The sequence below is a fragment of the Alligator sinensis genome, unplaced genomic scaffold (genome assembly GCF_000455745.1).
Source record: "Alligator sinensis unplaced genomic scaffold, ASM45574v1 scaffold628_2, whole genome shotgun sequence".
Classification (NCBI taxonomy): domain Eukaryota; kingdom Metazoa; phylum Chordata; order Crocodylia; family Alligatoridae; genus Alligator; species Alligator sinensis.
In genome coordinates, this window is record NW_005841833.1 from 1,446,336 (window position 1) to 1,472,998 (window position 26,663).

The 26,663-nt window shown below is 43.6% G+C and overlaps 1 protein-coding gene across 1 annotated transcript in view; it reads right to left on the reverse strand.

Moving 5' to 3' along the window:
- Window positions 1-126: 126 nt before the first annotated feature.
- Window positions 127-26,663, reverse strand: part of DNAH10 (dynein axonemal heavy chain 10) — a gene marked incomplete at its 5' end in the record, with an annotated part of 81,641 nt that continues 55,104 nt past the window's right edge. Inside the window, 27 exons of the mRNA XM_014518122.2 lie at window positions 127-666; window positions 1,280-1,425; window positions 1,795-1,975; window positions 3,528-3,695; window positions 3,791-4,002; window positions 4,260-4,391; window positions 5,102-5,273; window positions 5,963-6,058; window positions 6,430-6,639; window positions 7,913-8,113; window positions 8,885-9,068; window positions 10,427-10,581; window positions 11,513-11,667; window positions 12,071-12,175; window positions 12,707-12,980; window positions 13,637-13,866; window positions 14,528-14,807; window positions 16,899-17,046; window positions 18,123-18,344; window positions 18,809-19,026; window positions 19,995-20,131; window positions 20,896-21,077; window positions 22,149-22,323; window positions 22,904-23,065; window positions 23,653-23,850; window positions 25,065-25,145; window positions 25,848-26,051. Coding sequence (XP_014373608.2) covers window positions 520-666; window positions 1,280-1,425; window positions 1,795-1,975; window positions 3,528-3,695; window positions 3,791-4,002; window positions 4,260-4,391; window positions 5,102-5,273; window positions 5,963-6,058; window positions 6,430-6,639; window positions 7,913-8,113; window positions 8,885-9,068; window positions 10,427-10,581; window positions 11,513-11,667; window positions 12,071-12,175; window positions 12,707-12,980; window positions 13,637-13,866; window positions 14,528-14,807; window positions 16,899-17,046; window positions 18,123-18,344; window positions 18,809-19,026; window positions 19,995-20,131; window positions 20,896-21,077; window positions 22,149-22,323; window positions 22,904-23,065; window positions 23,653-23,850; window positions 25,065-25,145; window positions 25,848-26,051 — 4,775 coding nt within the window. The remainder of the gene's footprint in view (window positions 667-1,279; window positions 1,426-1,794; window positions 1,976-3,527; window positions 3,696-3,790; window positions 4,003-4,259; window positions 4,392-5,101; window positions 5,274-5,962; window positions 6,059-6,429; window positions 6,640-7,912; window positions 8,114-8,884; window positions 9,069-10,426; window positions 10,582-11,512; window positions 11,668-12,070; window positions 12,176-12,706; window positions 12,981-13,636; window positions 13,867-14,527; window positions 14,808-16,898; window positions 17,047-18,122; window positions 18,345-18,808; window positions 19,027-19,994; window positions 20,132-20,895; window positions 21,078-22,148; window positions 22,324-22,903; window positions 23,066-23,652; window positions 23,851-25,064; window positions 25,146-25,847; window positions 26,052-26,663) is intronic.

Here is a 26,663-nt window from a genome sequence, read left to right on the forward strand (position 1 = left end):
CAACCCAGAGTAGAGAATCCAGTGTTGAAGAAAAACATTCTGCCCTGCTGTGGTCTTTCTGACTTTTTTGCAACAAAAAACCTCTCCATTATTTTTATATGGTCAAAAACAAGCGAAACTTAAGAGCTGGCCTTTTCGGTGGGGACCTCAAGTCTAACGAGGGGGTGCCTTGACCATCAAAACATTGAGAATTAGTGGTTTAGACTGAAGAGGTCCTAAAAGGAAACACAAATGGCTAATGTCCCATTTATTTTTTCAAACACAGATAACAGAGTTGAAGTAGCAAAGTTAGATGCACCTTGTACTGCTAAAGCCTACCAGCTTAGTAAAAACTGCTGCAAATATTTAATTTAAAAAATCTCTCTGTCAGCCGTCCTCTTATTTAAAGCAACTCTTTTGAACTCCCCTGACACACTGAGCTACAGAAAACTGACCTGATGCTTCTTGGTGCAAAGTGATTTCATGTGCCAGCAATGGATTCTGTGCATGAAAAAATCCACCAGTTGGTGTTTTCTGGTGTCAGTCAGCATTCAAAGTGAGACAAATCCCTTGCAGCACCCAGTGGGAAATGTGCTTTGTGGTGAAAAGGTCTGCTTCAAAAACTAAGCCAACACCCATGGCATTTCTTCTCATGGAAGTTGTGTACACAGGGGTCCGGAATGTGTTCTAAAAGAAAGGGAAAGTAAATGAGCATGGCAGGTATTGTTTGAAGTACAAGGGAGGACATGGCCCCGCACAACCTTTGCTCATGGAAGTAGCTCTGCTCTATACAATAAAATTAAGCCCGGGGATAAGCAGCCTAAACAGGGCTTAGTGTCTGCAGAAGTGGACCCTTATATTTAGTGCAGCCAGTGGCTTTAGAAACTGGGATTTACCGTGCTAAAGCCCAAAGATGCAAGAGAAAAAAAGCTGAAATACAATTTATCTGTAATATCCAAGGACTTTGTTGCGGGGGGGAAGGGGGGGTACTGCAAGCCCAGCATCTTTTGAGCAGTTCCTTATTTTTATTTCATATAATAATTTTACTGGCTGAGGATATATGGGTTAGTTACTGATTAAAAAAGGTGCTTAAGCTGATCGATACTAGTAGAGACAACTACTTGAGGGAGGAATAATGATGTAGCACACATGTCATACTAGAAATCATCCTTAAAACAGTGATATTAGTATACTACTAAAATGCCTGTGTGCACTGTGTCTGCAGACAGAAAGGGGCCTGGAAAGCAATCTCATAGTAACAAAAAACTTGTAACACCTGCGATCAGCAGAATGGTTGTACCTGTAGCTTGAGTCTATGAGCTTCAATAGGAATGATCTTTAGAATAGGCAAATCTACCACCAAGACTTTGGGCTTGCTCTTGATGAGACAGCTGTTCTCAATGTCCCAGTCTGCTCCTTCCAGATACAGACCAGAAACAAAACATCCTGCAGAGAGACAGAAAAGGTAACAGCTTCTCTAAAGCATCTATGGGAAAAAAAACACCTGTGTTTAAGGCAAGTATCTTCTTTGTCAGCCAGACCTTGGTAATACGAGGCTGCAGTACAACTCAGGATCCCCAGTTCTGACCTTGAACATGGTAACTACTCCCTCCCCCCTGCTTGGCTTGTGTGGGACTCAAAGTATAAGAGTAATTGCTCCTTCTGCCGAACCATTACTGCACACCAAAAAACCCACCAAGTTGCTCCTGTGAAGGCAGCATTTAAAATACCCTGATGCTTTTTACTATTAATGGGCCTCTACAGGCTGTTCATTGTAGGTCGCCTTTCTCAACCTGTGCCTGAACCAAGTGCTACCTTGTCCAGGGCGCTCGGTGACCTCCTCAGCAGTGCTGTACTTAGTCACGTGTGTGTACAAAGTGGAGCGATCCAGTGGCCAGCTGTTCTTCCTGCATGTGGCTTGTACAAGGGCTGTGAGATAAGACTCTGGAATGTGCAGTCCGGCAAGCCACATCACATTTGGTTCACTCTCAGTGACCTGAAAAATCAGACAAAACAGCACTTTAAAGCTACAGCTGCTGAGCAGCCATGGCCACGAGCCCACGCAGTCACCTGCTAGCCCCAGCAATGCAACACAGGAGCTGCCGGTGCTCAGTGCCAGTCACCCCATCCTGTGCAAGGATTCAGTGCTGCTAGGGGTAGTGATACCTGCTGTCACCTGTACCAGCCTGGGTCAGTTGCAATCAGCTTTCTATTAAAGCATTTTTGTATCATGGTCTAAACCGGATTTCACCTCTGCAGGCCTAAATGTGTTTACACACAGTTCTCATATAGCTACTGAGCACGCGTAGATGACTGCACTATGTCTGAACAGATGCCTGGGCACTACACACTCACTCAGACGTGTATGACAACTAAGTCCCAAAGCTGTAGCTGCAGAAGAACTCATGATTACCAACCGCTTGTTGCTCGGACCCTCTGGCCTTTTTGCTCAGTGGTTAGGGCACTTGCTCAGCATCTAGGCAGTCCTCACCCATCAGAAACTTGACCCAACGTCACCTACTTCCTAGGAAAGTGCACTAACTGCTGGGCCACCCACACAGAAGTGTGCTAAGGAACTCTCCAACCCTCCTCTTGAAGCAGACCCACTAGGCAGTCAGGAGGGGAAGAGATGTGAGACCAAGAAGCAGAATGGAGGGTGGCTCAGTGACCTGAATGCTGCTCTAGTGAGGAGTGGGCCCTGTATTCAAGTCTGACCAGCATAAAAACCATCCCACCTCTACTTACCATTTTTTTTTTAAATTCCAGAGCCCTCTCTCACCCCCACCCCATTGAAAGGCACACGTTCAGACTGCTTCTTAGAATACAGAGTGAGGGGGAGTGAAGTCTTGGACCAGCCTTCCAAGCAAAGGAGGTGGGGGAGCAAGGACCCACTCTCTCACTAACACCAAACTAGTTTAGTTAAGGTAATGGAAGGGAGAGTGCAGTAGGACAGGGAGTTCTGGCTTAGCAGTTAGCAATGGTGTCAGGAAGGAATTTCTTGCCCAGGCCTAATGGGCATAGGAAGTTTTTACCTTCCTCTGTAGCAAGAGGCCTGGTCCTTGTCTTAGACTCTGCTGAGCATAGAGAAATTACTTCCTTGTTGTTACAGTGGCAGCACATTGGCAATGCCCTGCTCTCACCTGCTTTTTACTTGTGGCATGTTCTTGATGGTTTAAAGACTCCTTTATGGTTAATGAGTGCCTGTGAACCAAATGATTCCAGTCCTATGTTCCAGTGGATGAGGCGGGGCTAAAATTCAGGTCTTACACTCCCTGGGGAAAGGCAGTAACCACTAGGTAAGATGGCCACCCTCCTCCATGTTACTTCTAGAAGCAGTGAACGCAGGAGGATCTTATTCCACCACAAGTAGGAATAAAAAACCCGGCTGTGTGTTAAGTGCCAAAAATTGCTATTCTGCTGCTACACAAATGCCATAACTGTGTGCGGATCAATTAGGATTTAGACCTTAACATCAGGATACACAGTTCACCACTACTTTGGGCAGCAAATGCAAAACAGATAAAGATTCCTTATCCTGCCTCACTTACCCAAGACATGTACTGATTGTATCTGTTCCTGAAGTAAACCATCCAATTTCCAAGTGTTTTGAGTGTGTCCGGGGCCAGCTTTCTCCAGATGTTAGGGATCTGTCCATTAAAGAGAGCCCGAGCCACCTCATCTAGCTCGCTGCTCATTCCAACTTCCCCAGCCAAGGCCTGATGAGAGAATTTACAAAGACATAACTTAGACATTTCAGAGCTCAGCAGCTTTCAGCAGAGAGGAATTAGCTTTGAATAATAATACTCTTTACCCTTTGTAGCTCCGCCAGTGATTTGGCCATACGGACAATCAGTTTGTTGAAACGTTCCAATTCCTGTAACAGCACCACTGTTGTAGGTGAAATGTCAGTGCCCAAAGACTTTCTTATCTGATCAAGATCAAATATTTGTGGTATTTTGTTTTCTATGTCCTTGGCAACCTGTCCAATATATTCATCTCGACTGATTCCAGTACCAGATTCACCTGAAATAGACACAGCACAGAGAGGTTAAAGCTAAACAGCCTTTACATTTTTTATGCTCACTCTCAAATCAAACCCCTCCTCCTGCGTGGTAGAAGGAGTTGAGGCATCTAAGCAGGGGCTGTGGATTCTACTTCAAGAGCTGGACACCTAGACATTAGGTGGCGTGGTGCTGAGCCGTACAGCACTCAAGTCCCTTTGTGGAGCTGGCCCTCAGGGCTTGCTTTCTCGTTGCAAGAGTTGTGACAGAGAACTGTACCTGTTTGAGGCTGGAGCTCCAGGAGATGAGACCACATGTCTCGAGCTGCCTGTGTATAATATCCAATTTCAGCATTAGGATGAAGTCCAAACACCTCTGGCGTGTTAGCAAGTGGAAGAGATTCTACCTCCGCTAGAACACAAAAATCCATGAGGCTCATCAGAATGTAACACACTAAGAGACAACAACCAGATGAGAACAATGAGGCGAACACTAGCCTACTGTGCATCCCTTCCTCTTGGAAATCAAAGCTGTGGCTGGAACCTTGGGCTTCAGCGCATGTTTTTGAAGAATTCAAGCTATAAGTGTTATGCAAGAATCGATTCTCTTACTCATGGGCCACCTTAGTCGGGGGGGCATGTACTCCCCCTGCGACCAGTCCTCCCCGCGGCTGATCTTGCAATGGCCAATTACTGCCACCAATCGCTGCAGCCACTTCTGAGTGGCTGTAGTGATCAGACAACGCTTGGCAAGGGGGACACTGGCGCTCCCACCTGCCCATCACTTAAGCGGTGGGTGAGGCCAGTCAGGGGGTGCACCAGCGCTCTCAGGGGGTACACGTGCACCCCCTACGCGTCGCCACTACTCTTACTGACTGAACAGTTACAAATAGATCCAAATGGGGCAATGAGGATTTTATACAGAGAAGAGTGATGGGCTGACTGCAGCATATAACTTCATGGGTATGGCCACAGTAGCCAATGGCAAGAAGTCATGAGGATCTAACCTCAGGGAGTAACTGATGTTGGTTACATGCCTTATATATGGGAAACAGAAATCAAGCCCTAGTGCAGGTGGAGTTTTCAATACTAAACTCAGGGAGAAGGAAGAGCATTTCTTACCCACAAAGTCGTCCTTTAGCTGCCCAGCTGGGATTTTATAATCCACCTCATTGTTTCTATAGAAATGGAAAGGCTGGAAGGTGTCAAAGATGAAATCTCCCAAGTACTCGTCCATGTAAGTGGTCAGGATGCGGCGATCAAAGCTGTCAATCGCACGCCCACCATACATGACCTAGCCATTCAAATAACCAGTTACAATATCACATGCTTGTATTTGTGACAATCTGATTTTACAGCATTGAATGCTCCATGGCAACCTTTGCTGTAGCAAGGCCTGCAGAGTGCATCCTACTGCCCCTTTCACAACAAACCCTATACTTCTCTTATAGCTCCTCTGAATAGGAAAGAAGCAGGAAGAGTTTGGATACTACATAGATAGTTGCCTGGGCTGTTCCTGTCAGTCAAGCTGGATAATGCTTGAAAAGCCCAGCAGAACAAGAGCTTTCTTAGATAAAAATTCCTCTCCTTGCCAGCGGTGCTAGATATTGCAGTATACACCCACTCTGCAATGGTGGGACTGGTACATCACAGGAGCTGTGCAACCATCCAGTCTTCTGCAGTAGCCCATTGCAAGAAAAATCTTTGTAGCTATCTCTGGGGATCCTTCAGCAAAAGGCACTCAACAGTCTGTCTCCCCAAGAATTGATCTGTAATCCCTACTCGTACACCAAGCACTTTGCTCCATTTTAATTTAAATGGAAGTGCCTTGTCTGGGGCTACGTAGCAATTCCTAGGGCAAGTCAGGAAAGAGGCAGAGCCTGCTGTACTTGACAATAATAGCACATACAAAAAGGCACCTTTATTTACAATGACTTCTTTTTAACCTCAAAGCTCTGGAACAAGGTTATATTAAGTGCTTACCTCTCCAATTAGATACTTGAGGCTGCCCCAGGGGATTTTATCATCGCTTTGCTGGAAAGCTTTGGTCAAATATGTGTTCAGAATTTCCATGCAGACCTAGCAGAGTCATTTAAGCAGGTTAGAGAAGATACGCAAATCAAGTGAACGTGTTCAGAGGTTTGTTTAGCTTTCATTAGGTTCTGATTCAGAATTTAATCATCCTACTTCCTCAAAAGAAAGGAAAAAAACAAACACTTCCTGTAGGAAAGTCAGCGAGGGGGAAAGGGAAGAGAAGATGCGTCTGCCTCCTCTTTCTTACCAAGCTTAATACTAGCTTATGGCAACATTATAAAAGATAATGAGTCAACAGTGTCTGAAGAATGGGAAGAGGAGGAGGAAGAACATTCTTACTGTGAGGAAAAAGGCAAGACAGACAAACAGCACATTCTCAAAAGTAATTTGCACGGCTACTAACATTAGGTTCATACCTGGAAATCTGATTCATTGAAATCATATGGTACATTCCAGCCAATCTTCCCAAACTTCCTCCTCTCCTGAACCACAGCATGGAAAAATGCCAAGACATAGACCAGCGATTTAAAAGCAGGATGTGGGCACTGCTCTAGGGCTTCGTGGGGGATTTTGAAGTAAGTGGCTCTCATGTTCAGTTTCAGACCATTTGGTGGTTCTGTGACAACCTGGCAGAAAGAAAAAAGACAAACTGTCAATTCTCTTTCAACCCTGAATATTTGATTAGAGACTATTTGGTGGAAAAGTGGAAATACAGCATGTTCTTTACATCACATCAAATGAGTAAAACAATGAAACACTTGAACATTAGGCTAGCTTTATCATCCCATGTGAACAAGGGTATTTTTATTCCATGAAATTATGCACTTTACATTTTTTCTGTATGCATTAAGGTAAAAATATAGAGAGGGGAGTTACAGATTTTCTTAAGTATAACAAAACTAGAAATATGTACTTAGGAATACTGAATTACACTTTGAGATCAAATTTAGATACTCAAAATTACACATCGTAAATTAACTTTCCATCATCCTTTTGGAGGTATGTGAAGATCACTGAACCCATTTTACAGATGGGGAGTCTGAGGCATGGCCAGCTTTGTGATTTGATTTTTAAAAAGTCACAGAACCCCAGGAGCATGTGTAACTGGAGTCCTTGACTTGTCAGCAGTGAGCACATCCTTCTCCACAACTGGGAATTTGCAGTCACAAACTGAAGACATGTGTGTGTCTATTTTTTCCAGCTACTGATTTAGGCACCACTGAGGAGGGACTGTTTTAAAGATGTCATTGGCAGCTTAGATTGTTTGACTTGGTGAGAGTGGTTGAAGTATCATGCCACTGCCCTAGCATCTAAGAGAAAAAAATATGCTTGCAGCAGTGATTTACAACAACAGAAATAAAGTAACCACAGAAAGAACATTAGAGCAATATTTCTGGCTTGCAATTTAAAAATAATCAGTTCAGCTTGATTGTGCTAAGTGCATCAGACTGAAGAAGCAGCTGGAAACCATTATTCTGTTACAATGTCTGCTCCACTGACACTGTTGCCAAGCTAGTCACAGATCTCATGTCTATATTTAAGCACTAGACCTGACAAAGTATTTCCATGTATCTGGGTATTTTCTAACCCACCCATGTGACATTTGGGTTCAATGTTCATTTGCCAAGATTTGTAGGTTTACTGACAGGACATCACTTGGAGCTACCCACCTTAAAGTAGTGGGCCGGTGAATGCTTCTGTTAAGCATCCTGGCCACCAAAGAAAATCCACCAATTGAAAAATGGAGAATGAAACAGAATCTTGCTCACACCAAAAAAAAAAAAAAAACTTCACTTAGGGCCCCATTTTACATCCTGCGCTTGGGCCAACCTCAATCAGAACTGCCTGAAAGCCATGGTTACTCATGCCCTCTGCTAGCATGTCCCTACTGTACTGTACCTTCAAAGATTTCTGAAGTATTCCAATAGGAAAGCCCTTGGTTGGATCAGTCGTCAGCCACAAGCGGAAGTCTGGATGAGGCTTTGTAATCTTCTCCAAGGCCTTCTCCAGATCAATCAGCCATTTCACCAAGAGATGACAGTTCTGCAACATTAACCACTGTCCACGAGCCACCGCATTTTCCAGCAACTGCAGTGCAACCTGCATCAATGAGATGGAAACAAGCTGCCTATGAGTAAAGTTTCTTTTGACTCTGAAAGTGAAGGGATTCTGAATGGTTTAGTGCTTCTGATGCTTCCTCAGGGCAAGAAAGCAAAACAGAACATGTTATGGTACCACAGAGTTCACTTGGCATCCTCCAGTGGTAACAAACATCTGCAAATGAAGCAACTGTCTCCTTTCTCAGAGCCTTGCAGGAATACCTAGTGCTGGGAGAGCCGCTTATATTTCTATTAGGGTGGTATTTTCAGAAGTCCTTAGCACTGACCTAATGTTGATCTTGTGGAAGCTAATAAGAGTTTTGCCATTGACATTTGATTGACTGCTGCACTTGAAGTCAAGTGCTTTTGAAAATCCCACTTCAGGGTTCATGGCAGAGCAGGGAAATAGCTGGAAGCATAAAGAGAGAGCTGCACTAATTAAAAGAATCTGGAGCGTCACGTGTATCAGTGGGCCCTTTGAACTAAATTCTGGGGATGTCTTTACAGTACTCTTACTGTAAATCAGCTGAACAAGCCAATGTCTGCCCTCATTTTACAGAAAGCTTTACAGCAGGGTATACCATAAACCAATTCCAACCTGGACTGGCTTGTTTTCAACACAGAGTAACTCTCCCTGCAAAGCAGATGGTTGTTACGGTAGCAGTGTGGAGACTTATGTCCTGAATGTGATATGCAATATTCAGAAGCTAACAAAGCAAACCCAGCACACACCTACTACCCCACTGACCAGTGTTTGTGCACAGCCACTTGCCTTTTCTTGTCCTTGTCCCATGGCGAGGAATTTGAGCCTGCTTCCTCCAAAGCCTGTCCGTTCAGCCAGCTTCATGAGGTCACTAGCAGGGTCGGACCCAGGACTTAGGATAAAAACAATTGGTGAGTGAGGAGTGCTCTGCTCAAAGATAGCGTCGAAGCTGATCACAGGAGGCTGAACATATCTGCAGAGAGGGGGCAAGAAAACAGGAAATTGCTTCATTAATTATCATAAAAATAGTCAATAACATTCAATCTGGAAAAGATATCAGGGATATAAATTGTGTCTTATTTAGGCAGGATGATCAAATAATACACCAGGAAGACCATGAAGATCTAACAGTACAAAATGGACAAAAAAAAATGAAATTACAAGATTTACCAGTGAACAAAAATTAACTTCATTTTGGGACCATTGAATGTTTTGGTTCAATAAAATGAAACTGCTTTGTTTCAATAAGGTAAACACAATATTGTCTATAAATAATTCAAACTAGTCTTTTAATGTATTGAAATAAGAAGCAAAATTTACCAAAATAAAAAAAGCCAAAACAAAACCTTTTACCTTATAAAATCCAAATGTTATGAAGTCATTGAAAGAAAATAAGAAAGATGAAATGATTTATTTGGCCATGTTTCTGATGACAATCTTTTTTCAAAATTGACACATTCCTGTGAAATGTTTAGATTTCAATTACGCTGCTTCTTCCCCATGGAAAACTACCATCTAATATTTCTTAGCAAGTTCTAATTACAACTACCTATCTTGAGAAGGTAAAGGCTAAATAAACCAAGGTTAAATGACTTTATGGGGGTTATTTTACATAGAATTTTCTTCACTGGTGGTTTTCAGGCAGACGCCAGACAGGCACAAGTCTAGGTTGATTTATGAACAATGCATCTGGCATCTGTGCACCAGGCCTGGACCCTTCAGGTCCCTTCCAGCTGTATAATTCTGTGACTATTTTTTAATGGAAAGGACCTTTAAAAATGTGAGCAAAGAGCTGACATTTTCAGGCACCCAGGATTACCACACTGCCCAAAATGATAGACAAGACAGCTGTATCTCCAAAAATGTTTGGCTGGAAATACCACCTTAGGTTACTGAAATTAATTTTTTTTTAAATCCCCTCATACAGCACCTTTAACTACGTGTTAAGAGGCTAAACGGAAGTAGAAGCATGCACAAATCTGTACTACATAGGCTTGGGAAAGTCAAGGCATCAGCAGAGACTGGTTTGTTTTCCTGAGTACAAATTCTCCCCAGACATACTTACCTCAGTGCAACAGCACGAAAAAGGAGAAATTCTGACAGTGATTTTAAATCGAACAACACCTACTTTTTGTTTAGCATCCAAAGACCTTAAAGCACAAAATACCAGTCAGAATGTAATACAATTCTTTTCCATGTCAGGTTTAGATTTGTGACCACAAAACCTTAATTTACAATAGATGCTTGGTGATTCCTTTAGAGAACCTCTGACTTTTACAGTTCTTTAAAAATTAGAAAGATTCCAATGAACATCAACGTGCCAGCACTTACTTCTCACTCATTGTCAGAGTGACGTAATCAGTCACTGCACGGTACACCCGGTCCACTCGGAAACACCGCAAAAGCAGGAGCTTCTGAAAATGTGTGAGACTGTTGCAGTAGTGCGTGGGAAATGGTGATTGTTCCAGGGCATCTAGGTCATACCACTGGGGGAAGAAGCACAACAGAGGATACAGGTTAGTCAAATGGCTAAATAAACTGATATATTAGGAGAGGCAGAGTCAGTCTCATAAAGGAAAGAAACAAGAGAAACAGATATGGGAAGAAAAGAAAGGGAAATAAACAAGAAACTCAGAGAAGATCATTAAAGAAAAACTGGAAATAAATATTAAATGAACACCATCACTTCAATTTTTTCCATATAAAAACATGGGTGGTTGGAATCACCTGTACATTTTCATTTTATGGCTGGACATTTTCTTATGATAGAAACAAAAATCATAATCACAAGCTAAAAGTAATAGTGAATACCCTGCAGTAAGCAAATCAAGGACTTCCTTTGCTCTCTATTATATTTCAAGGAAAAAGGGGCATGTAATGAAACAAATGCAGCAAATTTAGAAGTTAGTAAAGTAAATGCTTTACACAGTGCATAGTGGAATTAAACAAAATATTAGAAGTGAAAGCCTGTCTCTACTGAAATCAAAACTCTCGTTGATTTCAATGAGACCAGATTTTGCCTAAGGTATCTACATGGAAAACAAGAATCCCTACTGTTACAGTATGGAAAATGTCTTAAAACATTAAGAACTCTCTATTCAGGGTGTAAGCCAAAAACTGACCGTCTCAAGTCAGGAAGAAACTTCCCCTGTGGGCTGGGCAATTCCTGAATTGAACACTATTGGGTTTCCTTTCTCCTAACGCATCTGGTTAGAAACAGAATATCAGGCTACATGGGTGACTTTTTTTTCCCCATTATCACAATGCCCATGTTCCCAAATCCATCATGCTATTTACTCCTTATCTTCCAAAGTAGAAGCTGATCAAGACATCAAATTAAAAGCCCCCCCCCCCCAAAATTCTTACAAGCTATAGTTGAACATTTAACAGTTGTGAAGAAAAAAAAAAAGTACCTACATTTTTCCATACATCTGGATTTTTCTCCACATCATCTGGAAGAGACTCAAATTTCTCAGGAAACAGTTGAGACAGGCGCATTATGTCCTCCCAGCCTTGATCTGAAAGCCAGGTACATGGCTTCTTCCGCGCACTCTTCTCCAATGAGATATTCCCTGGTCATGGTTCAGAAAAATGAGTACGTCATTGTCATACATGCCACAATACATAGTCTACTCAGCCAATCCATCCCAGGAAACTTGTTAACTGGGAGCCCAATACCTATGAATTAGTTCACTGGAGGAATCTTTGCAAGTATCTGAAGGCCAAGGTATTACTTCTGCCACCATTTATGCATTTAACTACCAATGAACTCTTGGGATGGCATGTTGGCCCCTTGAAGTCAATGGGAGCTTTGCCACTGGCTTCAGTAGAATCAGGGTTTCACAAAGGGCCAAAATATTCAACTGGTGTAAACTGTTACAGCCCTGTTGGCTTCAAGGGCTCTTCAACAATTTTTACCAGCTGAAGATGTAGCCTAACATGGTGTTACAGTCAAACACTAAAAGTTCACATTACCTTTTAAAAAGAAGTCAAGTTCTTCCTGTGGGACTCTGCCATCAGCTTGTTCTATCTTGATAGTCATATTAAAGGAAAAAAGTAACTTGTCTCTCTCGAACAAGCCTGCAATAAGAAGGCAACATTCTCATCTGCCTGCTTCTAAAACATCTGGAGATTCAGCAAGCTTCAGCTCCAAGCTTCAGCTCCAAGTCCTAAGCCTGATTGCCCCACAAAGTTCTAGGGGATGAGAAATGGGGTTTGGAGCCAAGACCCATAGAAATATGAACCTGCTGCTATATTGGCATTCAGGCCTGAATTTGGAGTCAAATCACTTTCAATCTGCAGCAGGCCAGGGTGCCACTCTCCATAGTTTTAGTTTAGAACCAGTGATATTTGTAGCCAGTACTTTATTCAAAGTAGCAGGACATCTTAAAGTTGTATGGATGGATCGCAGCACTTCTCCGTACTTCAGAGCAATGTTGCCATGAGGGAAGATGAGTTACAGAGGGTTACAAGTCTCAGCAGGGAACAGAGAAGGAATTCAACTTCTGGGGAACTACCTTTGGCAGCACAAACTTTGGGGTTCCACACAGCTGACTGAAGGCACACCCATTACAAGGGCACACGCTTACCCAACTGGTTAATCACACTAACCTGTGCAGCCATAGTTATAGATGTTGAATGTCAGCGTATCCATGATATTTTGTAGCCTCTTCGGAAGAACTGAGTTGGGCATGGATTTTCGAAGTGAAAATCCAAATACCTCTAAGAAGGAAGCCAAGGAGTACTGATACATGGAGTTGACCAGGGCCATCTCAGACAAGACAAAGAACAAAATGGCACCCCTCTTCGCAGCAGGCCTGTAGCCATCTCGCAGCTTGTCAATGTCCACGGCTGTCTTCTCAGCCAGCTTAAGTTTCTCTGATACCTAGTTGTAAGTAAGAAAACCTTGACATTGATTTCATTTGTATATAACTGCTGTAATGAGTGACATGATTTATTACATGCTGAGCTAATCTGTAGACAAACAATACTGAAATAGCATTTTGAACTATTCTGAACACCTAGGTTTTAAAAATACATTAACCACATTTCTCAAGACATACTGCATGTTCTCTAGTTAGGTGGGTGACTGTGTGTGACTGGGAAAGCAAATTCTTTGGGAATTAAGACTTCTGTCTCCAGGCACACATGCTACACCTGTACCTGAAAGAATTCTCATGTCCAACTGCCCACGATGTAAGAGCTTAGAGCTTATCTATCTATGTGGAGAATATACCCCTCAGTAAACACTACTGTGAGCTTACAGTGGACCAGATACTCCCCTTAATTCCATGTGTTGACACTCTTTGCAAGCCATGTCACCTATGCAAAGAGTGTCAACCTGGGGATCTGACAAGGGGCAGCTACTACACTGGAGAGTCTTTCCCTGGCCCATGTGCCAGTGTCTTTCCTGTGTAGATGGGCCCTCTGCTCCTTTTCCAACTTAGGTCTAACTTGCAGAATACTGGAGGATGAAACAAACCCAAAGGAATGAAGGGGCAGCTGGGGAAGAAGTACTGCAAGGTAAGGCTAGAGAGGTACCTCAGTAGCTTTGGATTTTGTCTCCTCCAGGGTGTGCACCAAGTCCACATTATCCAACATGTTTCCTGTGGAAGTTGCCAGCTCGCGGAGGAGAGAGTCTTCCAGATCTTTCAGCAAGTTTTTGTTCTCACTGGTTTCCTGGATGAGATGTTCTCGCTGCTCTTCTAGCTCTCTTCTTTCAAACCCCACGATAACACTAAGCAGTTGATCTTCCAAGCCTTTTAGAGTAACTATAGGAGTATATGAAGAGCCATACGTTTAGTGCAAAGCTGGTTAAAACCCAAAGGCTAGCTTTCCTGCTGCGCCTTAGACCTACATGATTTATCAGCACTGCATGCTTGAGGGTGTGGCACAATTATAACATAGAACCATTAACCAAACAGATCTGGGCCCCTCATCTGACAGATCTAGTCAGTGACATTTAGTTCAAGGGCTACACATCCTAATGAACCAGATAATTCCTGTATCCCACTTGTGAGATAGTCAGAAGCACAGGCAGTAGTTACAGAACTTGCTCCCTGTCTTCTGCCTCATGTAGGACCAGATTCTGATATAGCTTTCCTCATTCTGAATAGCATCTCATGTCATATGGTACAACATAAATACCAGTGCCAGATTCTGCCTTTCATTCAGACCAGTGCCAGATGTGTGCAGTCAGAGAAAAAGCAGTTAGTCCAACTAAAAGGGCAACTGACTTCAGACTAATGGATTTGCAACTTATATCCACTTACTGAAAACACTCCCAGTTTGCAGTTCAACCCATACCAAGTACTTCGTGGTAGTTTCTGATATAATAGGAAAGATCTGGGTTCTTTAGAGCAATTGAAAACTTAACAATAGCCATGCATACTTAAGATGTGTCCTGTTGCACAAAAGCAGGCATTTGCTTACCTGTATAATTGATAACCATGGCTTTGCCAAATACTGATGGTGAATATTTAGGGTTAGCAAGCTTAGTGTTCAGGTACAATTTGAAGTTACTGTCATAGTCCACTTCCTTATCACCCAAGATGATGAACATTCGGCCCTGTGCCACTTTAATATTCTTTTCCAAGACGTTGTCTATGACAGGATCTATATATTCATCAACGTCATGGAACAGGAAGGGGCTTCCATACTTTATGGCCATTTCTAGCTGTTTAAGGAAATCTGGATCATTAAAAGAAGCCATCTGGAAGAGAACACAAAAATAGAAAGGTTGGGAAACAGCTAACAGCTTGCTAAACATTGCACTTATACAATTGCGAACATTCAAAAAAAGCTCTGCTGTTTGTGGAGCTCTGCCTTTCATCCTGCAGATGATGGAAGTCTCACTGGTAGGGAACAAGGAATACACTAGGGCCTGTGTGAAGGGGCTAGTATTCGCTTCAGATTTGGATACAGGAGATTCGGGGGACAGCAATTTGATTCGGTGAAACCAGCTATGTGAATCACTGTCCCGAATCGGTTCAGCCGAATCTGATTCGGAGATTCGGCGACTGCCGAATCTTTGAGTCAAACAAGCCCCATCTCCCACCCACTCTCCCAGCCCCATCAATGGCTGCCCCGCATGCAGTGTGGGGCAGTGGGGATCGCCCCTCACCACCTGGCAGGAGCCGGTGAGTCAGGGCCTTTTTTTTTTTTTTTTTTTTTTAAGCGTCAGGATGTTGGGGCAGGTGGGGCAACCATGTGGAAGGGGGGCTGAGAGAGTGGGCGGGGGTTGGGGGGTGCAGGCAGAGGATGGGGCATGGTGGGGGTCCCCCCATGGTCCCCTCCTCCAGCCTTCCCCCCAGCCATCTACTTACCGGCACGGAGTCCAGGTCCAGGTCCAGCTCCCTGCAGTGGTGAGTGGGGACCACCCAAATCTTCAAAGCTCTCCAAATCTTTTCCGAATCAATTCAGAGAGCTTCAAATTGATCTGGACCTTTTTATTGGCCTCCCAATTCAATTCAAATTTGGAGATTCAGCTGCTGAATTGAGCCAAATCTCCTCCGAATCGAATCAGCACCCAAAGCTTCACACAGCCCTAGACTGCACTTTCTTTGTCGTGATCACATGAGAACTACCTTGCCTATATTATCATCTGACAGGAAACCTGCCTCATGCAGCTGAAACCTGGCCCAGACCTTTGGAGACCTGAGGCAAAAAATGCACCTTGCAATGAAGGTAAGCAATGGAGAGTGTTAGATGCTCATCCAAACTGTGACAGGGGGCACATTCAGGGCCAGGTCTCAACCTCAGTCTACCCACCTGTCTATATGGGTCAGTCCACCCAGTCTCACCTGCCACAACTTTGCTGGTATAATAAACTGGTGGTAAACGCGGGAGGCTGCCCATTCTATGCACTGATGCCAGGGAGAGCTAACCACGGCTACATACCTTCCATACACAATGGCCCATGCCTTGCAGATGGTATCGAAGTTCTTAATAGCTCCAGCCTCGCCCTGGGCCCCATAACATCCTAGTTTGAACCCCAACTAGATCCCTCCTAATCAGGCGGCCTACTCGGCCCTCATTCTGGGCTGCCAAGCTCTCTGCACTCTTCTCCCTCTCAGCAGTAGCCCCCAAGCTTTGACCTTTGGCCACACCGGCCCTGACCCCACCTCTAAGCCAGTCAGAACCCCAGGCCCCCTGGCTCTAGGTGTCCCTTGCAGTGGGCACTCTGGCCCTTTTGACCCTTCTGGTCCTGGCCCCAGCACTGATCAGTTGAGGGTGCCTTGAGTCAGGCTTCTAAGCAGCTAATCCACTCTTATATGGGTCTGTCTTCTCGGGCCCTACTATGGGGTTGCCCACCCGGTTGTGGGAGCTGGGGTTTTAAGGTGCCCCAACCCACCTTTCACTGGGGAGGTTCGCAGTCCTGGTATTTTGAATGGCATTGCCCCGCCACATGCAGTCCCACCAGGCCTCCTTACCCCAGCAGAGTGCAGTTTCAGGTCATGCCCAAGACCGGTAGCCTCCTGCCATTCCCATAGCTCCTGCCCTTACTCCAAGATGTTCCAAGCAGCCACTCAGCCGGGTGATGTTGCTCCCTTAGCTGCAAGCAGCAAACTGCTGCCTCTGGCTGGCTTGCCTAAGTTTGAAAATGGCCACCTTAATCAAGCACCTGCCAGCTGCCTGCTCCAGCCCTTAAAGTGGCAGGCACCAAAGGTGCACTGCCACACAAAGTCTTCTGAGGTTCAACCATGTTGACCATTAATTCCACTAGTAACTTGTGCAAGATGTCAAATATTAATTCACTGTTCAACCCAACAGGTACAGAAATCAAATGAAAAACCAGCATCACCCTCAGGTTGTTTTTTTCTTCCTTTCTCTTGATCCAATTCAGTGCCTGCTGCTGGGGGTCTATGCACAAGGGGAAGCGACTGGCACATGTAGTCAGAATGCCATTCTGAACAGAGAGTTCATCGGGGGGCAAACCCTGAGAACCCCACCTATGAAGGAAACAGAAGAGAGACTGGGAGGTATGTCATACTTCATAGTACAGCTGCACACATTGCTGGTGTGTAAAACATAGCTGCTCCACTGAGCATTAAGTACACTAGAACACAGAGTATTACATGATGAAAGAGTCTCCAAGAGATGAATGAAAGCATCACTGCTTATGTCAGAACTAGCCTGGCAAAAGCACAGGTTAATGTATTATAGTGAATAATTCTGCACAAAACAGGATAAATGAGAAAAGCCCTGATCCAAACCCACTGAAGTCAACAGAAGACTTCCAAAGGGCTTTGGATAAACCCGGAGCCTAAGCCTACTCTGTAAAATGTTCTAAACTGGCTTTATGTAGCTCCAGGTTCCTGAGTGCTCTAGAAGAGCAAAACACAGGTGTCTATTATACTCCATGACCACAGCTTACACAAAGATTTGGGATCTGAAAGTCGAAGGAGCCTATCTCTGTGATGATGGTATTTCAGCACTAGCAGTAAAGATTCTATTCTATGAAACTTGCCATTGTTCACACTTGTAAAAGCCTCGTGTCTTCAGATTCTTCCCTACATTACATTTATCCTTCTCATCTACGTTAGGTATTCCTAGAGTACTGTATAGTATTACAGTTACCTTCAACTGAGTACCTAAAGGGTAATAAAGAGCAGGACTAGACCTCCAAATTCCAATTTAGGTGCTGATTCATCTGATCAGTGTGAGCAAAATACAGTATATATGATAAAGAAAGGGCTTTATTGGCTTCAGGGCTAACAGGAATAATAGGTGGTAAACATTTAATTTTGTATGCAGAGAGGACTCAAAATACACAAAGCACTTTGAGAGTCTTGGATGGCAATTCAATTAGTCTTTGCTGAAAAAGATGGTGCTGTTTTCAGAAAGTTGGTCCTCAGAGTAGAAACTCTCTCTATTCTCTGTGATTTCACACACAACATAAGAGAAGGGCTTGAGCCCCCCTGCCAATACAAATGGTGTCTAACTCTGGATCCAGGCCACATCCCACCTTTGTGACCTGGTGCATCCCTCACCTACGGTAGCAGCTGGGCTTGGTGATCTGACCTACCTGCTGACCTCTACATCGTCTGTCAGGAGGTTTTCCAATCGGAAGGGCTGACTGAGGGGGATATCACGTGAGAGGATGTCCTCTTGCCACACCTGATAAACCATTTCATTACGGAACTCCCAGTTGAACGCCCCTTCATAGCTCAGGAAGGCGGCACAGAGCAGACAGTCTCCAAGCAGCTTCACTTTTCGCATTTTTAACTCCTCTAAATCCTTTGTCCATCTGGTAGAAAAATGGAGGAATCCAGAGTCGGGACAAGGTTACTGCTGCTGCACAGTGGGAGGGTGTAAGAGAATTTTACAGAGCACAAAGTATCTTTTGAAACATTAGCAGCAGGTTGAAAGAGTCCAACTTATTATCGCAGCTGCCAGCAGATGGTCAAGTCAGACCTGGTACCTCCTCTCTTTTAATTTTAAATAAGTCTCATACCTTTAACTAGTATTTTCCCTTTTTAAATTGAAAAAATCAACTGAAAACCTGTCTGATAAAGGCCCCTAATTTTAAAAATCATATTACCAATTTGTATTATTTTTTCACTGCTTAGTTGCTACAGGGAAACAAACAAAACACACAGGTTACAATTTTCAAAGATGCTTAAGACTCTATTTGAAGGTTTTATCCACGTCTCAACCTCTAGGATCTTACATTTTAATATCAAAATCTCTCCTTCCAGGAACTAGCCTCACCTTACATTTTCAGAGCCCAAACCAGAGATGAGCTTGTCAGCAGCAATAAGTCTCCTCTCCATAATCTCTGCTTCTTCTTGCAGTTGTTGCTTCTCCCTTATTGCAGCTTCATACTTGTCCCCCAAAGCCTTCAGCTCATTTTGAATTGTTGTCAGCTCTGCCTGTATCTTTTCCAGTTCACGTTTACTTAAGAAATAGTTTCGTTCCAACCTGGCCACCTACATTATTAAAGGCATCGTGATGCATAATGGAAGACTTTTTCAGCTTTTAACTTTCTATTTTTAAGAGCAGATGGTTTCTAGTCCCATTTTAAAAAGTCATGAGTCTGGTCTCTGCTTAAGTCCAGGAAAAGGAGTTTTAATCTACCATTGAATCCCTCTATGCCAAATGCCAAGGAGGGTCCAGAGGAGGGCCACCCGCATGATCTAGGGACAACAGGGCAGACCCTACAATGAGAGGCTACGGGACCTGACCCTGTTCAGCCTTCACAAGAGAAGGCTGAGGGGGGACCTGGTGACCGTCTATAAACTCACTAGGAGGGACCAGAAGGGTTTGGGGGAGACCTTGTTTCCCCTAGCGCCCCCCGGGATAACAAGGAATAACGGCCACAAGTTGTTGGAGAGTAGGATTAGATTAGACATCCATAAGAACTACTTCACAGTCAGGGCGGCTAGGATCTGGAACCGACTTCCAAGGGAAGTGGTGCTGGCTCCTACCCTGGGGGTCTTTAAGAAGCGGCTTGATGCCTACCTGGCTGGGGTCATTTGAGCCCAGTTTACTTCTTGCCCAGGCAGGGGGTCGGACCTGAAGATCTACAAGGTCCCTTCTGACCCTACTTCTATGATTCTATGATTATTTTAAGTCTGTTGCAGGTAGGCACCTATAAACTTTAATTTCCTCCTGCAGACATTACATTACAAAGTTCCTCTTCGGCACATCTCTTTTCCTTCCAGCTGCAGTTCAGATGGGAATCTGCATCACAGAGCTTTAATATTCTGAACACAACAGCTTGCAGCTGAAAGACTGGCTAGCCCCTGGCTGCCACAGTTCTAGCAAACTCCACTTTCGTGGTTGCTAATGTGGAAGAGGAGAAATGCAACAATTTATATAATTACCAAGCATATTTTGTCATAATAAAAACTCTTCAATGACCCTCATGATCGTGGTTGCACACAGTACACAGTACCTTCTCTCTCTTTGGCTTGACTTCTTTAAATACATCACAGTAGCTCATTACTGCTTCGACAAATTTCAGCATTCCCAATCCAGCTCTGCTAACAACTTCCATCTCCTCAAATGTGGTATTTAGATTCTTTAACAGAGCTAAATGTTAACACACAAAACATAACACAATGAGGTTAATCACAGCCAGAAGTCAAAAGAGGAATTGCTTTTCTTATTAACAAGACTCTCAGCCCCAACCGTCATTCTGCTCTATTTGTAGGATATAAAGGTGATGTCACTGGACCATAATATTATAAGCAAGCTATTGTTAGTGACTTCTTAAGGTTCTTTAGGCCCAAATGCGAGTTGCATGAACTCAATGCTTCACAGGTGTTGTTGCTCAGCAAGTCCCGTGGTCCTGCCTGTCATTTACTGGATGTCAATGAAGGTTATTTTGCTCAAAGAACCAAAATGTCCTCTCTCACTCTCTGCTTCTCAATGGAGTTATTCTGGATTTATATCAACTTGAGCATGAGCAGAATTTAGTCCAATCTGCTTAAGCTTCAGCCTACAGTACTGTCTCACTTGCAAGTGAACTGACAACAGTGCTTTCCAAAGGGCTAAATGCAAACACAAGCTCTGCTCCACGCTTGGTTCATGTCTAGCCTCTTCTTGGCAGAAGTCACTACCGACTACATAACATATTATGCTACAAGCCCTGTGCAGAAATCTTTGTGCCATCGAAGTCCCACATACGCCCCTGGGGCAATAAGTAGTGCATCTGCTTATGCCAGCCCCCTGCACATGGGCATACATCATCCCAACAAAGCAGTGCTTTAAGCATAGCAGCTAACATTAGAAATACTATCAGCAAAACGCTATATTCATCTCCAAGTGCCAAGTCATTCAGTCAAACAATCTACCTCGGACGGATTTGACCTGGCTCTGAGTGATTCCATCAAAATCTATCTCCATTAGGGAGCGCAGGAAATTTGCCTCTGACATCATTCCTTTGGCTGTCTTCCAGTTCAGTTCTTTGTAGCCTCTCATTATGAGGATACATTCACACACAGTCTGCACCTGTTTGGGGGGTTTAGCAAATGACCTGGAAAATAAATACAGGGTAGAGGGGGGAAAAAGAAAAGAAAAAGCACATAATATTGGAAATACAACGTATTTGTTGGAAGGCAGTTTAGTAGGTATATGGGGGAAGCTCTGTATTGGAGCAGCAGGAGCCTTCCCCAAGGCATATCCTTATCCAAGCAAAAAACAGAATTAAATCCACAGAAGAAAAGATTAATGAACAAAGGACTAAAAACCAGATATTATTATCACACAACTTTCTCAGTGCTGCCAATGGACTGATCCACGAATAAAACCCATAGCTACAGTTTTCCTGAAGATTAAAGCTTCACCAACCTGGATGAGCAGTCATGCTCTTTGAGGAGAACTAGGAAAAGGTCCCATGGCGGAAGGAAGGTCATGAAGTGCAGAGGGACATATTTACACTACCTCCGATGATGCTAGGGAGCACCACAGAAAACCCCACCCCTCCCACTTGCTTCATCTCCATGTGCAACAAATGCTGGAAAAGCATAATTAGCTGCTGTGTGATGTGGCTACTCTTGGTCTTGAGTGTTTGTTGGTGCAGACCTCTATAATGGTGCCTGCACTTCCTTTTTTTTGGCACTTGGGGTATGTGGAGTGGAGCTGGTGGGCAGGCCACGTTTTCATAGCTGTGTTCCCTGCCATGGCTAGAAGTAGCCCAGACAGGGCCAAAGACTGGGAGGATGTTCAGTGCATCAGACTACATGTGTGACACATAAGCTCTGTGACCATCATGTCTATCCAGAAGAAAAGCAGACCCCTCAGCCATCTACTACATGCTAGACACGTGCTATGATTACGTGAATGATTACAAATATGTAACATATGGGACTTCCTTGCCTAAGGGATAAGCCTCTGGCTAGATCACTGGGTCTGGGTTCAGGAAATCTGGGCCCTGTCTCCAGCTGTGCCCCAGTTCTATGTCTCTAAGTCTCAGTCCTTCTCCTTGCCTCATGGGAGTATGTGAGAACAAGGCTATTAATGTTTACATGTGACTAAGACCCTACAGTAAAGGATGCCACAGAAACGTGTATGAATGAATTTGCTACACCCCAGCAGAATTAATTACCTAATCTCTGTGACATCAGATTTGTCAAGCTTCTGCAGCTCTAATTTAGCAGCTTCTAAAATAGGCATAGCCTCAGCTAGGGCCGTTTCAGCATCCTTCTTTTCCACAGCAATTATCTTATTTTGTTCTTCTATCTCCACAGCTTTTTCTTCAGCCAGCTTTTTCTTCTCCTCCGCTAAGAAGTGTGAAAAGCAGAATGTTAAACAGGTCACTCACATTTGTACCAAGCTAACAAAGCAGTAAAGTGTGTGGGCCTAAAATCAGAAATTACCAGGAGGTCTAGATCACTCCTAACCCTTTTGGTGCTAGACTACTGGTATGCATAGCATGTTTCCCCTCAAAGACAAGTTCTTGAATGCCAAAAGTAAGAAAGTGCAGTTTCTTTCCTTGCCCTTTTCCCCACAAATCTGTTCTTTCTTATAGTGACACTCATGTTACTAAAATGCCCTTTCCAGTTAGTGGGTTTTTTTCTCAAAAAGGAACATAATTTCAATCTGAAGCTGCCGTGGATGCTATTGTAGGCAGATTGTAATCACACAGGTTGAAATCTGGCCAGGATTCAAATCAGCAGTCCTGGTCTTGATCTAGGCATCATATGATACCATGCTGCGATACTGGATCAGTACAGACAGAACAGGAATACCACTGACTGAACCCCTAACACCCAAATTCCTTGAGGGTCTCCCCCACCATAATACAACATGGCCTAAACCCTGCTTTGCTAACAGGATGTGACAGTGCTTTCAAACACTTACCTATTGCTGTGTTAGTTGCTATCTCCTGTAACAAAGCCTCACAGGCAGCTGATTTCTCAGCTAACACAATCTTCTGCTCTGCAAGTTTCTGATTTAGCTCATCCAGCTGTACAGCAGCTTCCTTCAGTTTATCTAATCCCCCTTCCAGACGTTTGCACTGAGCTTAGTGATAGAGAAAGAAACATGAGTGATGAAAGGATCTATCACACAGTGCGCCAAACAGTGCTGCAGAAGGTGTCCTATGCTTGTTATCAACTGAATTCAGCACTTCTTAGTGCTGCAGCAGGGCTTCCTTTGCTTTTTTGAGGAGTCACAAATTATCATAGTACCCACAGAGCCCAGCCTCCTTCCCACCTCACAGACAACCAGATTTTACAGCCCTTATGGTTAATGCATTCTCCATATCTTGGTGTCCACAACTCTTTGATCAACTACACTGAATTTAGCACAGAGCTATCTTGGACCCAAACCCTGAGCTGGACCCGAGCCACCACGATCTGCATCCAGACCTGGCCGAATTTCAGGGATCCCTGGATCAGAGATTCTGTCTCAGAAAAAAAGGAAAAGGAACAGCATCACCCTGAGAGAAGCCCGTTATTTCACGTCTCATTAATGGGGAACACTGAGCTGCATTTAATTGGCATCTTGTGCATGTGCCTCCAGGGTGAAATGAGTATGTATTTCTTTTTTGAAGCGTATAAATCACCCAGAGCCTTAGAAAGGAAAAAAAAAAACCTACATGGTCTTACCTAAAATGAATTGATTCTTCTCTTCCAGCAGTTTTGAATAGGTATTAATAAAATCAAGGTAATTCTTTGGAGTTACATAGTTGCTACGTCTCAGCTTCTGCAGGAATTTCTTACTGAAATCCCCTACAGATTCATGCACCGTGACAATGTGTTCAATCACAAACTCCGTGTTCTCCACTGGGACCAGAGGATTCTCCCCTAGAAGAGGACAGGAGAAATAAAACATCCCCAACCCTTTTACAAGACTACAAAGGATAAGTTCTCCCTACTTTACAAAGAGGGAAACGAAGGCAAAAAGAAGTGAAATGTTTGCTCTGGGACCAAAAATAGTCAATGTCAGTTAGGAACAGGACCCAGGAGTCCTGATTGCCAGTCTCTTCCCCAGAGCTTGGGGGCTCTCTCACTGCTAGAACATTTAAAATATCTTATTTCCACATACGCATCCCCAGCCTTTGTGGGAAGCAGTGAATTTGAGTTTGAGGAGACATATATAACTACCCATTGTAATATAAAGGTCTTAAACATTACAGTTCAAAGCACTATCTCCAACCAGGAGTTCTAGCACAAAGGCCTGACAACATCACAGAATAAGACTAGAATAGCTGGTGCTGACGAACTTTTCCACACTGCCTCTCCATGTGGAACTAGGAGTGTTTTTGTGCAGTTTAGGCTAATTTGCTTAATCTAACCCACAAAAAGACACTCAGTGCAGCAGCAGAGTACCTGCATAGGAGTTCATGCAAAATAGTTACTGCCATTTAAATTCATGGCCCAGCTATTCTGTGATAGTTTTCCCCTTAGCTCCCCATACCAACCAGAATTCAGTTAATTCACCATGCTCTATGTCAGTTCAACAAAAGCTATAAGTGGTGGCTGTGAGGGTGATTGAGAGCAGATAATCTCCTGCAGTCTGAAACAACAAATTCAGATCTGTAGGAAGTCTGAAAACAAAGGCCTTGACAGGTTAAGAATCAAGCGTGTCTTGTGAATTCTTTCTGAGAAGACTGAAGGCCTTATGAGCAGTGTTGAGATGCTGATCAACCTTCTGATCTCTTCCACTTTAGCAGACAGGAGTAAGTGAAAATGATACCAGGGAACACTGCTTCATAACTAAGTTCTCAAATCCTTTGCCCTTCTCTTTTCAGCCCTGCAACCACCTCCTATGCTCCCTTGGATGCCCTGGGTAGGATCTGTAGTAGTGCAAATGAATATTTTGAGCACAAGTTTCAGGGCTCTCAATGGGACCTGAAAAAATGTAGAAATATTTTTGAAGAAGAGATTTACATCTGAAATAATTTTAAGTGAGGTTTCTTTGGTTAGTGAAGGTGTGAACAATGAGGCTTACAATAGCTTTGAGCAAGGAGTGCATGTTTTTGACACCTTGTGCCATATTAAAGAAACACTGTACTTACCAACAAATGACTTTGCAACTGCATACAAAGCTTGTGGGGGCCAGGGCAAGAACCAGTCAATACCAGTGTTGTTGACAAGACCTTAAGATAAAGGAATACTATAATCAAAACAACCCATCTCTAATATTAGCCCTTGATCTGGAAAATGTGCACATGTGTATCTTTACCCATGTGGGTATGAAGCTGGCAGGATCAAGGCCCTAATTAGTGTGTGTGTGTGTGTGTGTGTGTGTGTGTGTGTGTGTGTGTGTGTGTGTGTGTGTGTGTGGTATTCTGCACAGCTGCTTACACACAAGCCAATCCATCCATTTCAGTATCAAATATAAACCGAGTACCTTGTGTCTATACCTACCCCCTATTCCAATGCCGTACAGTAGCCATTAGCACAGGATGCAGGAGTGCTTCTCTTATTACAGTCTGAATTTCACAGCTGCTCACAAGCCCACTCTTCTCTATAAATATCACAATAGAGGATGCAAGCAGCTTGAGAGTTCCTCTAACATGCTGCCTTAATGCTGTATGTTTCTGGTTCAACGGAGATGGCTAATTGATTGCTAGCAGTTTGACTGGATTATGACCTGAACTAATAAATGTTAATCAATAATCTCCATTTATGTGTGGTAATTAACTGGAACAAAACATAATGGATTATTTCTGAATGCCATGAAGCTGTTTAACTACTGGACTGATATCCATCTGCTGTAACTCATCAGAGATCAGCAGACCTGTACCCCAAAACTACAAAGGCTTAAACACCAGCATGTGAAATTTAATATGCAGTACCTGGGAAATTTCTGCATCGTGTTCTCAAGGTATCGCCAACTGGTGACATCCCCAGGACAATATGAAGATTATTGGCACTCTTATTTACAAAATACTGCCAGACACTTTCTTTAGCAGGGCTCACTCCAGCTTTGGCAGCTTCATCACCAATCTGACCTAGTATAGCGTCTTTTTCGTCATCAGGAAAAAGTGCTGGGACCATTCCTATAACATAAAGAGAGAGTAGCATTAGAAAGCCTGTGGTCTGGCTAAGAGGCAGAATAGCCAAGAGGAAGGGACAGGAATTTCTGAGATCTAACCCTGGTCCAGCAAAAATTATTTATCCATAATTATCCAGAGAGTCAAGTGAAATCTGACAGAGATGTTTGCAAACTCTGGTCTGTGGAACTTCTGTGGCTTGCAGAGCTTTTGCTAGTAGTTTATTGAGAGAAGTCAGTCACAGGGTGTCAACTTCTCCTCATTTCCAGCTACTAAGTACATTATATTATATTAAAATATCCTTGACGATTCAGATATAATCCCCCAGGTAAGCACATATTGCTCAGGGGGCAAGACATGCCCGTTGCCCCCTGAAGATACCCATGAGATTTATCTCCCTATTCATATATACTCTACAACAGGAAAAACTTTAATAATTTGGAATCAAACACCAGGCCCGTGGCTTGTTGTTTTCAGGTTCACTAACCCTACCCAGACAGAGATATGCAACCATTAGAAGATGCTGAAAAACTATAGCCCAACCCATGATCATTTCAGGTAAAATACTGTCCTCAAGCAAAGCATAAGTTTCAGCATCAGGGGGGACAGTGTGATTAG